The sequence below is a fragment of the Maylandia zebra genome, linkage group LG23 (assembly GCF_041146795.1).
Source record: "Maylandia zebra isolate NMK-2024a linkage group LG23, Mzebra_GT3a, whole genome shotgun sequence".
Lineage (NCBI taxonomy): Eukaryota > Metazoa > Chordata > Actinopteri > Cichliformes > Cichlidae > Maylandia > Maylandia zebra.
In genome coordinates, this window is record NC_135188.1 from 18134467 (window position 1) to 18146633 (window position 12167).

At 39.9% G+C, this 12167-nt stretch overlaps 1 protein-coding gene across 2 annotated transcripts in view; it reads left to right on the forward strand.

Moving 5' to 3' along the window:
- The first annotated feature begins 205 nt into the window (after positions 1-205).
- The window catches only part of LOC101484409 (NLR family CARD domain-containing protein 3), a 44862-nt gene continuing 32900 nt past the window's right edge, over positions 206-12167 (forward strand). The window contains exons 1-4 of one of the 2 annotated variants that reach the window (XM_076879874.1): positions 206-478; positions 5709-5834; positions 5919-6020; positions 7287-7365. In XM_076879874.1, the coding sequence (XP_076735989.1) occupies positions 5758-5834; positions 5919-6020; positions 7287-7365 (258 nt within the window). In that variant the 5' untranslated portion in view covers positions 206-478; positions 5709-5757. Of the gene's footprint in view, positions 479-5708; positions 5835-5918; positions 6021-7286; positions 7366-12167 lie in introns of those variants that run through there. The other variant, XM_076879875.1, reaches the window with a different exon arrangement.

The window sequence follows — 12167 nt, forward strand, 5'->3', positions numbered from 1 at the left end:
AAAGCAATAAGTACAAATAGAAATTTAAACCTGTATGATCAAATCTTACTCTTGAAATTATATCATTTTCCACTTTACTTCTATAACTTCTTTTACATCTGTATACTATTAACACAGAACACAATACCTGCTTCCTGTATTTACATCATCCAATCAGCGTGCTGAACATTCTCACGTGGTTTGCAGTGACGCGTTTAGGTTCGCTTGGAGTTCATTTAGATTTTTCTCCGTGTGAAAACCGCAGGATAAAGCTATAAGTTGACAAACTCGTCGGGTGAATCGGACCAGAGTAAACGAACTACATGTGTGAAAATTCCACGAAAGAGTGCCTCCGTACACAGAATGCATCATCATCATCAGGAGGGGCGGGTTCCTTGGCAGCTGAGATGACGCTAACAGCAATCTCTCTAGGTGTTTCCTTCCTGCTCAAAGTTTCTTCTTCCTGAGGTTACTGTCTGATGATCGTGTCCGTGTGAAGGTAATGTTAGCAGTCTGTAATGTTTTCCTGGCTAACATTAGCTGTGTGCAGAAAGTTATTCAGGCTTATGATATTTCAACCAGCAGTTCGTAGCTGCTGACTGTAGTATAGAGACTTCTGGTAGACCTTAAATACCATTACTTAGCTTGGCTCTTAGCTTTCCTGTCAGCTTGGCACAGTTTAGAAAAGCAGTGAGACCTCATAACACGAAGCCAACATGACTTTATCAGTCCTGTATCAGTGAACTAATTAGCTTCCTCTGCTCTCACAGGGGCATGAGTCTATGCACCGCTGATACCTACAGTACAGTATCCATTAGACTGCCTTCAGACAGCGAAGCCTGTAACAAAACAGGTTATTGAGTATATTGAGACCATTTAAAGAAGATCGCATATGACTCACAGTTTACAGCTCAATGGAAGAATTCAGATGTTGAGATGCAACATATTTAAAATAGAATTTTTACCTTTTCCTTGCTTAGCTTAGTATTTTGAAAATATTACAGCTTGTTTTCTCTTCTTTTAACAGTCTTAAAATATTCAGTTGCCCCTTTTAAACAATAGAATAGCTACACTCTTGTTTTCACCACAAATGTTTAACATTTTATTATTACCTGGTTTGTTTTGATATGGCTGCATATCTTAAGGGCAGTTGCACTGAGTTATGCTGAACTCTTTGAATTTACTGTGTGAGAATGCTGGGCAGTATGCACAAAAAATAATCTGTTTTTATTTCTATTTCATATATAAGGATAACAATACATTTCATTATTTCTATTTTATATCTAATATCTCTGCTTTTCTTTATCTATATGGGTAACACCCCCTCCAATCCATTATCAGAATAGTTGTCCAAGAGCCAAGGAGCACTTGTGGAGAGTTATACAGGGAATGCAGAATTATTAGGCAAGTTGTATTTTTGAGGAATAATTTTTTTATTGAACAACAACCATGTTCTCAATGAACCCAAAAAACTCATTAATATCAAAGCTGAATGTTTTTGGAAGTAGTTTTTAGTTTTAGCTATTTTAGGGGGATATCTGTGTTTGCAGGTGACTATTACTGTGCTGGCAAATTAACAAAAAACAAATATATACCCATTTCAATTATTTATTTTTACCAGTGAAACCAATATAACATCTCCACATTCACAAATATGCATTTCTGACATTCAAAAACAAATCAGCGACCAATATAGCCACCTTTCTTTGCAAGGACACTCAAAAGCCTGCCATCCATGGATTCTGTCAGTGTTTTGATCTGTTCACCATCAACATTGCGTGCAGCAGCAACCACAGCCTCCCAGACACTGTTCAGAGAGGTGTACTGTTTTCCCTCCTTGTAAATCTCACATTTGATGATGGACCACAGGTTCTCAATGGGGTTCAGATCAGGTGAACAAGGTGGCCATGTCATTAGTTTTTCTTCTTTTATACCCTTTCTTGTCAGCCACGCTGTGAAGTACTTGGATGCGTGTGATGGAGCATTGTCCTGCATGAAAATCACGTTTTTCTTGAAGGATGCAGACTTCTTCCTGTACCATTGCTTGAAGAAGGTGTCTTCCAGAAACTGGCAGTAGGACTGGGAGTTGAGCTTGACTCCATCCTCAACCCGAAAAGGCCCCACAAGCTCATCTTTGATGATACCAGCCCAAACCAGTACTCCACCTCCACCTTGCTGGCGTCTGAGTCGGACTGGAGCTCTCTGCCCTTTACCAATCCAGCCACAGGCCCATCCATCTGGCCCATCAAGACTCACTCTCATTTCATCAGTCCATAAAACCTTAGAAAAATCAGTCTTGAGATATTTCTTGGCCCAGTCTTGACGTTTCAGCTTGTGTGTCTTGTTCAGTGGTGGTCGTCTTTCAGCCTTTCTTACCTTGGCCATGTCTCTGAGTATTGCACACCTTGTGCTTTTGGGCACTCCAGTGATGTTGCAGCTCTGAAATATGGCCAAACTGGTGGCAAGTGGCATCTTGGCAGCTGCACGCTTGACTTTTCTCAGTTCATGGGCAGTTATTTTGCGCCTTGGTTTTTCCACACGCTTCTTGCGACCCTGTTGACTATTTTGAATGAAACGCTTGATTGTTCGATGATCACGCTTCAGAAGCTTTGCAATTTTGAGACTGCTGCATCCCTCTGCAAGATATCTCACTATTTTTGGCTTTTCTGAGCCTGTCAAGTCCTTCTTTTGACCCATTTTGCCAAAGGAAAGGACGTTGCCTAATAATTATGCACACCTGATATAGGGTGTTGATGTCATTAGACCACACCCCTTCTCATTACAGAGATGCACATCACCTAATATGCTTAATTGGTAGTAGGCTTTCGAGCCTATACACCTTGGAGTAAGACAACATGCATGAAGAGGATGATGTGGACACAATACTCATTTGCCTAATAATTCTGCACTCCCTGTAGAAAGGAATCAGCATGTATCAGTGTTTCAATGCACTTAACCACCATCGACTGTATGAATGCTCACCACACATGATTCCATAGCGGAAGAAACGGCATGTTGAAGTGTGTTTTTGAAGTTTACTGATCAACATTTAGACAAGCCTGTGAAATGCTAGAAGAATAAAGTCTGATCATGTGAGACCAAAACTGAACTCTTTGGATGCCACACCATGTTTTGAGATCAAAAGGCACTCCATATCACCCAGTGAAGTCTGGAGGTGGGAACATCAAGCTGTGGGGCTGTTTTTCAGCATATGACACTGGCAAGCCTTATACAATTGAATGGAAAATGTATTGAGACATTCTTGATTTAAAAAAAAAAATCTGCTGCCGCCTACCAGGATGATGAAGATGAAACCAGTGTGAACATTTCACCACGACAATGATCCCAAAAAGAGATTCAATGAAACTGTCAGTTGGTTTTGGAGACAGAAAATTAAGATGCTAGAATAAACCAGCCAATCACCTGACCTTAATCCAACTGAAAATCTATGGAAAGAACTAAAGCTCAGAGTTCATGGAAAGGCTCCACTAAACCTTCAGGATTTGAAGACCTTGTTTAAGAAAAATTAAACAAACTTTTCACATTGCGAGTCTAGCTTTTTCTTGTTGCGTTTGTATGCTTAACAAACTGATCCAAACACTTTCATCCTTGAAAGATTCTCCCTGTTAGTGTATAGTGTGGCGTTTGTACTACACATTTTTTTTTTTTTTTTATTGCAAGAATGATACCCATCATTAATTTCAAAACTTATAGTGGTTAGATAGTAAAGTCTGTCATACAGTTGTTCTTGTGGATGCACCCGTTCATTGCACCCCTCACAGAGAGTGACTGAAGCTGCAATGGCTATCGCTGCTTTGACCAAGAAGATGTGGATATGAAAACAATGATTGTACAGCACTTGTCTCAGAGTTCCTGATGACTTCAATTCACCCCCTTCAATGCAATGCCAGTCCTTCTTGCTCTGCCAGTAAACTCCAGAAAATACTGTTATGGTTTAAAGGTCTCATTAAAGTCTATAAACTTCTCAATGTCTGTTATTATGTGTGACATTGCCCTAACATCAACCACAAGTCCTTTGTTTCAATCCGCAAACTTAGAATTCACCTATCTTGAATGCTAATGTGTTGTCTTCAGTGCCAGTTGTTTGTTTTGCATTGGCTTTCTTTCTTCATCTCCAGTTTGAATCTTTATGAGTGGAAGGGAAAAAAAAAAGTGCAGCACCATTTCTGTCCTCTGGACTTGCCAGGTTATTTATTTTTTTTTGGCCACAATTATATCAGGTTAACATTACTTTACATTACCTCCTTCTATTTGTCTGTCCTTCTTACTGGGACACTTTGCCATAGTCTTCTTCATTTTTGTCATCTTTTTCATTGTCTTAATCCTCATTGGCCTCTCTCTTCCTTTAGAGGCACGGGTGGGGAACTCCAAGCCTCAAGGGCCGGTGTCCTGCGGGTTTTAGATCTGTCCTTGATCCAACGCAGCTGATTTAAATGACTAAATTACTCCCTCAACATGTCTTGAAGTTCTCCAGAGGCCTGTAATGAGCTAATCATTTGTTTGACCCAGGATGAAATCTAAAACCTGCAGGAAACCAGCCCTTGAGGTCTTGAGTTCCCCAGCCCTGCTCTAGAGGTGCCCCAGGAACTTTGCCTCACATAACACATAGTTTTTGTCATCTCTGTAGATGTATAATCTGTGTTAACTGCTCCCTTCTGGACTCATAACCTGTTGGCACAGCCATCATAATTAGATTTTTTTTTAATTTAATTTATTACACATGCACACTCATACATGTCATAGGTCAAGGTGTAAGTGTAAGAGCACATCCCCAACAATTTGTGGAACACTTAACAAAAGCTGAGTGTCTCACCTTCAAGTCTTTGTTTATAATTAAACTATGACTTGAATATGGTTTTGGTGAACACCTCAAATAAAAACAGCTTCTATGTCTGATCATAAATCCACTGAAGTTGATCAATAAATCCTCTAAATGTTTCATTGAGGCTGCAAAAAGTTTTAATGTTTAAAGTATCACCACACTTTAGAAATACTCAATTAAAGTGTGACTGCATTTAGAGTATGACTTCCGTTATATGCGTACATACTCATATAAGTTCTCAGCTGTGCTCTAATATTAATGTCACTGTAGTTTTCCGCGTGAGTCCATGGAGTTAACAACAGTTCAAAATCAGGACTTAATCTCTGATCATAAATAGTTATACAGAAGAAGTTCTCAGAGCTGCTATCAGTTTTCTGAATCCTCCTTTTTTCTGATCCTAAACACCACATTTAAAAGTTTGATTCTGTTCATCTGGACGTGGTGTTTTCATTGGGAGAAACGTTTCGTCACTTAACCAAGTGACTTCTTACGTCTCGGGTGACTGCAGGTTTCCCCAACCTTAAACAGTACATTTGCATAAACAATGAAACCAGCCCACTGAATGAATAATGGGCTGTGAGGTCAGTTTCTTGATCATTAATATGCAAACAGTCATGATCATTGATCAAAGACCATTGATAAATAGCCATGAGTACCATTCACAGAGAGTTGGGGAATGGCTGCAATCACAACATTGTAAGATGGCAAAAGATGTACCCTTAGGCCCCCTCCTTGACATGGTCTTTCCCTTTTCATGTAAATGGCCGCCTTGTCTTGAGAAGGCCAGCTGTGGCAGAAAAGAAGCAGCTGATATGTGGACAGCACACACGATGAAAAGTAGGATTTCAATTGATGTGCACATGAATGATTTGTGTTTTCTCTGCAGGCAAAGGTAAAAAATGTGTGTGAGCTGATGTGGATGTGAATTCAGCAGCATGGATCAGTGTGAGGACATAGAGGAGGGAGTCCCTCCCTCTAAAAGAGACAGAGAGAGCCAGGACAAAGGTCAGAGGTGAGATGACCATCTCTAAATGTCCATGACTCTTCTCCATGTCACAGATCAGCACTCACATCACTGCACCATCATTATTCACAGGAACCAACCTGGACCTGAACCCAGCTGTTTTTCCTTCAAGAGTGACCAGTCGATTCCTTTTTATATTGGGTTTAAAGAAGGCTGCTGTTCTCCTGCAGAGAGGTAATGTGTGTCTTAATGCTTTTGGTGAGTTGGTGTCTGTGAATAAATCCTCCATCATGTTTAATGTCAGCTCAGCTCTTTCTTACACACATTTTTACACACATTGTCCTGCTGACAAGTTTGTTTTTATGGAGGTTTGTGGATTCTTGCAGGGATAAAATCAAGAGCAATTCAATTTATTTATATAGCACTCTTCACAGGATAAAAACCACAAAGTGCTTCACAGTCATATAAAACAGATATACATAAAATACACCAAAAATCAAACATACAGCAAAAAATCTAATTAAAAGCCAGTCTAAATAAATGAGTCTTAAACTGCTTTTTAAAAGAATAAATATAAGCAAGAGCATTAACGGTGAGCACTGAACATTTAATCTAAAACCAGAAGAAAAAAGTTTAGACTTTGTTTTGTCTAGAAACTGGTGTACTATAGTACAGCAAGTCCCTCAGTTCCAGCCTTCGTGTACATCCCCTCAGTGGCTTTAAATTGAAGCTAAGTTGATACTCATGTGTTTGTCTGCTTTAACAGAAAGAAATGGCTAATTAGAATAGTTACCTGTAAATATATCCAAAGATGAGTTACACAGGTTACCCGAGTTATTGGATAATTATATTTCTGTGAATGTGTTTCTGTGGTTGTCACTCACTCTTATTCAGTTTCCTGTTAATGAGCTAACAGAGAACAGCTTTTCTGCTGTTACTAAAGAAAATATTTCCCATCAATTTGTCAAAATGATAACTTAACTTTATGGTGACCTTTGAAGTTGCCCTATGGCATAGGCCCAATCCAGATCAGTCAAACGTGGCATGGTTTTAGCCAACCCCAACTGACCACTGTAGCAGGGTCCATGCTCACAGGCACCAGTCAGCTTCTGATTGTCAGTATCTGGGATACCAAAACCTCAAAACGGTAGTCAATAGCAGAATAATCTGTTTGAAATTAGCAGAGAAGACTTGGTAAGTTTTTCACTCATATACTCAACTATGCTGCTCAACCTATACCATGTTTGGCAGCACAGCATGACATGAACTTTGTGTTAGTGTTTTGAAAAACATGAGTCGTAAAGAATGCAAAAAGCCACTGACCTTCACTTAACTGTCTTTGCGTCAGATACTACAAGGCACTTTTAGAGCCCCAAGCATTCGCAGGAGACAGCTGTGTTGCTTTTATTTATTTATGTTTTCTTAAGGCACTGAGAACCATAAGCATCCTGGATAGCCAGCTCTATGTTTTCTCATTCATTCTTTACAATTCCTCCACAGGGTGGACCAGCAGAGCTCAGAGGTTCCCAGTGATCAGTCTGCCCAGCAGCATCAAACACAGCTGGACTCCATATTTATGGTCTGTACATGTACAACTGCTACAATACTACAATTCTTTTCTGTTCACTCATCTCCATGCTGGGTGTGTGGATTGTGTTGTAGTTTAGGAGATAGAGCCAGTTGCCTAGTTGTCTGCAGTAGTGGAGATGAGGTGAAGAAAATTGTATGAACAACCAGGCATGACCTATAGAGCAACACACACACACACACACACATGCAGCACACACCTCATTGAATGGTTTTACTTCATTTTTACTACTTTCTACATTGCAGATATATACTGAAGACATCAAATACAGTGTCTTGAAAAGTATTCGACCCCCTTGAACTTTTCCACATTTTGTCACATTACAGCCACAAACATGAATCACTTTTATTGGAATTCCACGTGAAAGACCAATACAAAGTGGTGTACACGTGAGAAGTGGAACGAAAATCATACATGATTCCAAACATTTTTTTTACAAATAAATAACTGAAAAGTGGGGTGTGTGTAATTATTCAGCCCCCTGAGTCAATACTTTGTAGAACAAGCTTTTGTTGCAATTACAGCTGCCAGTCTTCTAGGGTATGTCTCCAGCTTTGCACATCTAGAGACTGAAATCCTTGCCCATTCTTCTTTGCAAAACAGCTCCAACTCATTCAGATTAGATGGACAGCGTTTGTGAACAGCAGTTTTCAGATCTTGCCACAGATTCTCGATTGGATTTAGATCTGGACTTTGACTGGGCCATTCTAACACATGGATGTGTTTTGTTTTAAACCATTCCATTGTTGCCCTGGCTTTATGTTTAGGGTTGTTGTCCTGCTGGAAGGTGAACCTCCGCCCCAGCCTCAAGTCTTTTGCAGACTCCAAGAGGTTTTCTTCTAAGATTGCCCTGTATTTGGCTCCATCCATCTTCCCATCAACTCTGACCAGCTTCCCTGTCCCTGCTGAAGAGAAGCACCCCCAGTTGTTAACAATGGCTTTCTTCTTGCCACTCTTCCATAAAGGCCAACTTTGTGCAGTGCACGACTAATAGTTGTCCTATGGACAGATTCCCCCACCTGAGCTGTAGATCTCTGCAGCCCGTCCAGAGTCACCATGGGCCTCTTGGCTGCATTTCAGATCAGCGCTCTCCTTGTTCGGCCTGTGAGTTTAGGTGGACGGCCTTCTCTTGGTAGGTTTACAGTCGTGCCATACTCCTTCCATTTCCGAATAGTCGCTTGAACAGTGCTCTGTGGGATGTTCAAGGCTTGGGAAATCTTTTTGTAGCCTAAGCCTGCTTTAAATTTCTCGATAACTTAATCCCTGACCTGTCTGGTGTATTCTTTGGACTTCATGGTGTTGTTGCTCCCAATATTCTCTTGGACAACCTCTGAGGCCGTCACAGAGCAGCTGTATTTGTACTGACATTAGATTACACACAGTAATCACTCTATTTAGTCATTAGCACTCATCAGGCAATGTCTATGGGCAACTGACTGCACTCAGACCAAAGGGGGCTGAATAATTACGCACACCCCACTTTGCAGTTATTTATTTGTAAAAAATATTTGGAATCATGTATGATTTTCGTTCCACTTCTCACGTGTACACCACTTTGTGTTGGTCTTTCACGTGGAATTCCAATAAAATTGATTCATTTTTGTGGCTGTAATGTGACAAAATGTGGGAAAGTTCAAGGGGGCCGAATATTTTTGCAAGCCACTGTATATGAAGAAAGATGTCAAAGTATCCACCCTTTGGCACTATAAACCCTTGGTCTTTTCTCAATGAGCTTCAGTCACCTGTGTAAGGTTTTCACTTACACTTGTTTCTTGTCATGGTTCATTTGTGGAATTTCTTGCCTTCTTAATGGGGTTGAGACCATCAGTTGTGCTATGTAGAAGCTTAGGCTGTCAGGTATTGTTCCAACCTATTTGAAAACTGTTAGCTGATTAGTTCTTGCCATAATATGAATTCTAAGTATAGAGAACAACAGTCCATCATTACTTTAAGAACTGACACTTTGAATGTGTCCCCAAGTGCAGTTGCAAAAATTATCAAGCGCTACAACAAGACTGGCTCACATGAGGACCGTCCCAGGAAAGGAAGACCGAGTCACCTCTGCTGCTGAGGATAAATTCATCAGTCACCAGCCTCAGAAACTTTCAGAACTTTTTTCCATAATAAATGAAATCATCTGTATAGATTTACTTTGGTTATTAGAAGTTTCGTAGTTCCCAGGCTTGTCAGGTCTTTGGTATATCTTTTCCACTCACCTTTTGCTTCTGAAGTGGTTGGTCAGGACAAGAGATGGCACCTTTATACCTGTATGCAAAAAAAAAACACTGCACCCAAAATATGTCATAGTTGAGCAATACTGATCAATCTAATAAACTTAAATCTACACCATCCTCCGTGTTCTGGTATTCTAAACAGTGATTTGCAGAAATACTAAACAACCTAAATAATAGGGTTGCCAACTCCCAGCAAAAAAAATAGGGAACCACCTCCCCACCCGCCGCCTGATGATGCTTAATCAATGTAATCGACTTTTTTTTTAATGCACGTGTTTAAAAAAAAAAAAAAAAAAAAATGCACAGATGCACGATGTATATGGCTCAATTACTGTAACGGTCTACTATACACAAACACAGGTGAGGTCATAAATGGCAAGAAGTAAACATCCTCACTACATAAGAACAGAAACCGAACCTTCACATAGGATGTGCCTGTAGTTAAACACTATAGCTAATTACCCATTCAACAGGCTAGGGAGGAGGATAGAAACAGAAGAATGTCTTTGATCATACAGTTTAAGGCAAGGCTTACAAATGTAAGTAACACAGTGGCAACATTTAACTATTTCAACCTAACACCGGTAACTGCCAAATTTATTTGCCATTAAAACAGAAGGATGGTATCTCCATGAAACCTCTCTTGACATGTCTAGATGATATTAAAGTTTGGTTGGCTTTAAACCTTTTAAATAACCTTTTTATAAAAAGAAAACAGAGGTGTTGGTGTTTGGACCCAGTGGTCCCTGTGAGCCTTCCTCTGTTGATTTGGGACCCTTGGAAGTTTATTTTAAACCTGTTGTTTCTGACCTAGGTTTTAAGTTGGACAATGGTGTTTTTTTTTTTTTTTTTTTTTTTTTTTTTTTTTTTTTTTTTTAAATTGGCCAGCCAAATTAGAGCAGTGAAGTCCAGCTTTTATCATTTAAAGCGACTGGCAAGAGTGAAATCTTTCTAGGCAGCACCTCGAAACAGTGATCCATGCATTTATTTCATTTATTTCTTTAATCAGTTTTCCATTTGACGTTTATTCAGCAGTGTGAAAACTTTAGAACTTTTAATCTCAGCCAAACTGGTTTACTCACAAATAAATAAAACACTGAAAAAAGCCAAACAATAACATTTTTAAGTTATATAAATGACCTATATTTATCATGTTTAACCTGAGTAGCGAAAAATGGGGTTTTAAAACGATGTGCCGGTAGCTCGCTGTTTTCGCTGGCTTTAGTGAGCTGGCTAGCTATGGAGCTAGTGGGTAACAGACGTCTCCAAGACATTGGGAGCACTTTTGCAAGTATGTGATGTCTTGATAAACCGAGCAGATATTTGAAGTTTACACAGCTACATTCTCGCCTGAAAATATGTTAAAAATGTAATTTGTGATCCAGAAAGAATAAGAGTAATATTAAAACTAAGTAGCTGCCGCCATTGTTGGAAACTGCAATTGGCTGGGCCGCGCTATGAATTCTGAGATATGGTGGGTCATGAAGGATACACCCTACCCATCTTTCAAATCTGGGGAAAAGGAGGAAGCATTTGTCAACCGCATTTGGAGGAGTCTACAAATTTGGCCAGCCGCGTCGCTGTGACGTAATCGGCCTACAAATGCGGCCTCAGGAGGATGCAGCCCATGAATTTGGAACCCCCCCATCACTCTCTTAGGTCAGCTGACCAGCTGCTCCTGGAAGTACCGAAATCCAGAAGGAAGCTTGGAGGGGACAGGGCCTTTTCTATCGTGGCTCCTAAATTATGGAATAACTTGCCCTTGCACAATAGAGAGACCCCTTCACGCTCCACTTTTAAAACACATCTTAAAACAAATTTTTATTCTTTAGCTTTTGACCTCATTGAGACTCGTAATTAAATTAGTTATTTTATTAATTATTTTGCTTTTTCTCTTATTTGGCTTTGATTTAGATAAACCATATCCTAGTCATGAGAGATTAGGGATGGGTATCGTTTAGGTTTTATCCAAACCGGTACTTTTGAAATGGTGCCAGTGCTTAAACGGTGCTCGAACCCTTTAAAGCCGGTCGGAGTGGGCACGCTCTGTTTTGCGTAACTATTTTTAAATCCCGGTAGCACTGCAACCACGTAAGCTAGTGCAATAATTTTTTTTGAATATGAAACCAGAGGAGTTGTACTTACATCTTATGCCATCAGCTTGTCCTAGGTCACAGTTTCCTTCCACACATAGCTTTGCGAAAACTGCATAAAAAGTACTTGCAGCAACAAAAACATAATATTCCAGAAACACGCTTTGCTGATCCGATTAGTTCTTCTTAACACTTCCTACGTCCATCAGCGCGAACTATCGCATGTCCGCCATGACCTGCCCAAAACCGGAAGTGATGTCATTTTGCGGAAATGTAGTTTTTTACCATCAGGGCCTTATGAGCCTATACTGGTCTTTTTAAAAGTTATGTTTGACTTTATGACTTTCTGTGTCGTTTCTGGGATGCTTAAGACTCATATTGCACTGCTGGAAATAGTTCATTTTGATGCATATGCTGTTTTTTTGCAAATTTGCATTATAATATTTATTTTCGTTTGTCCTGCAGT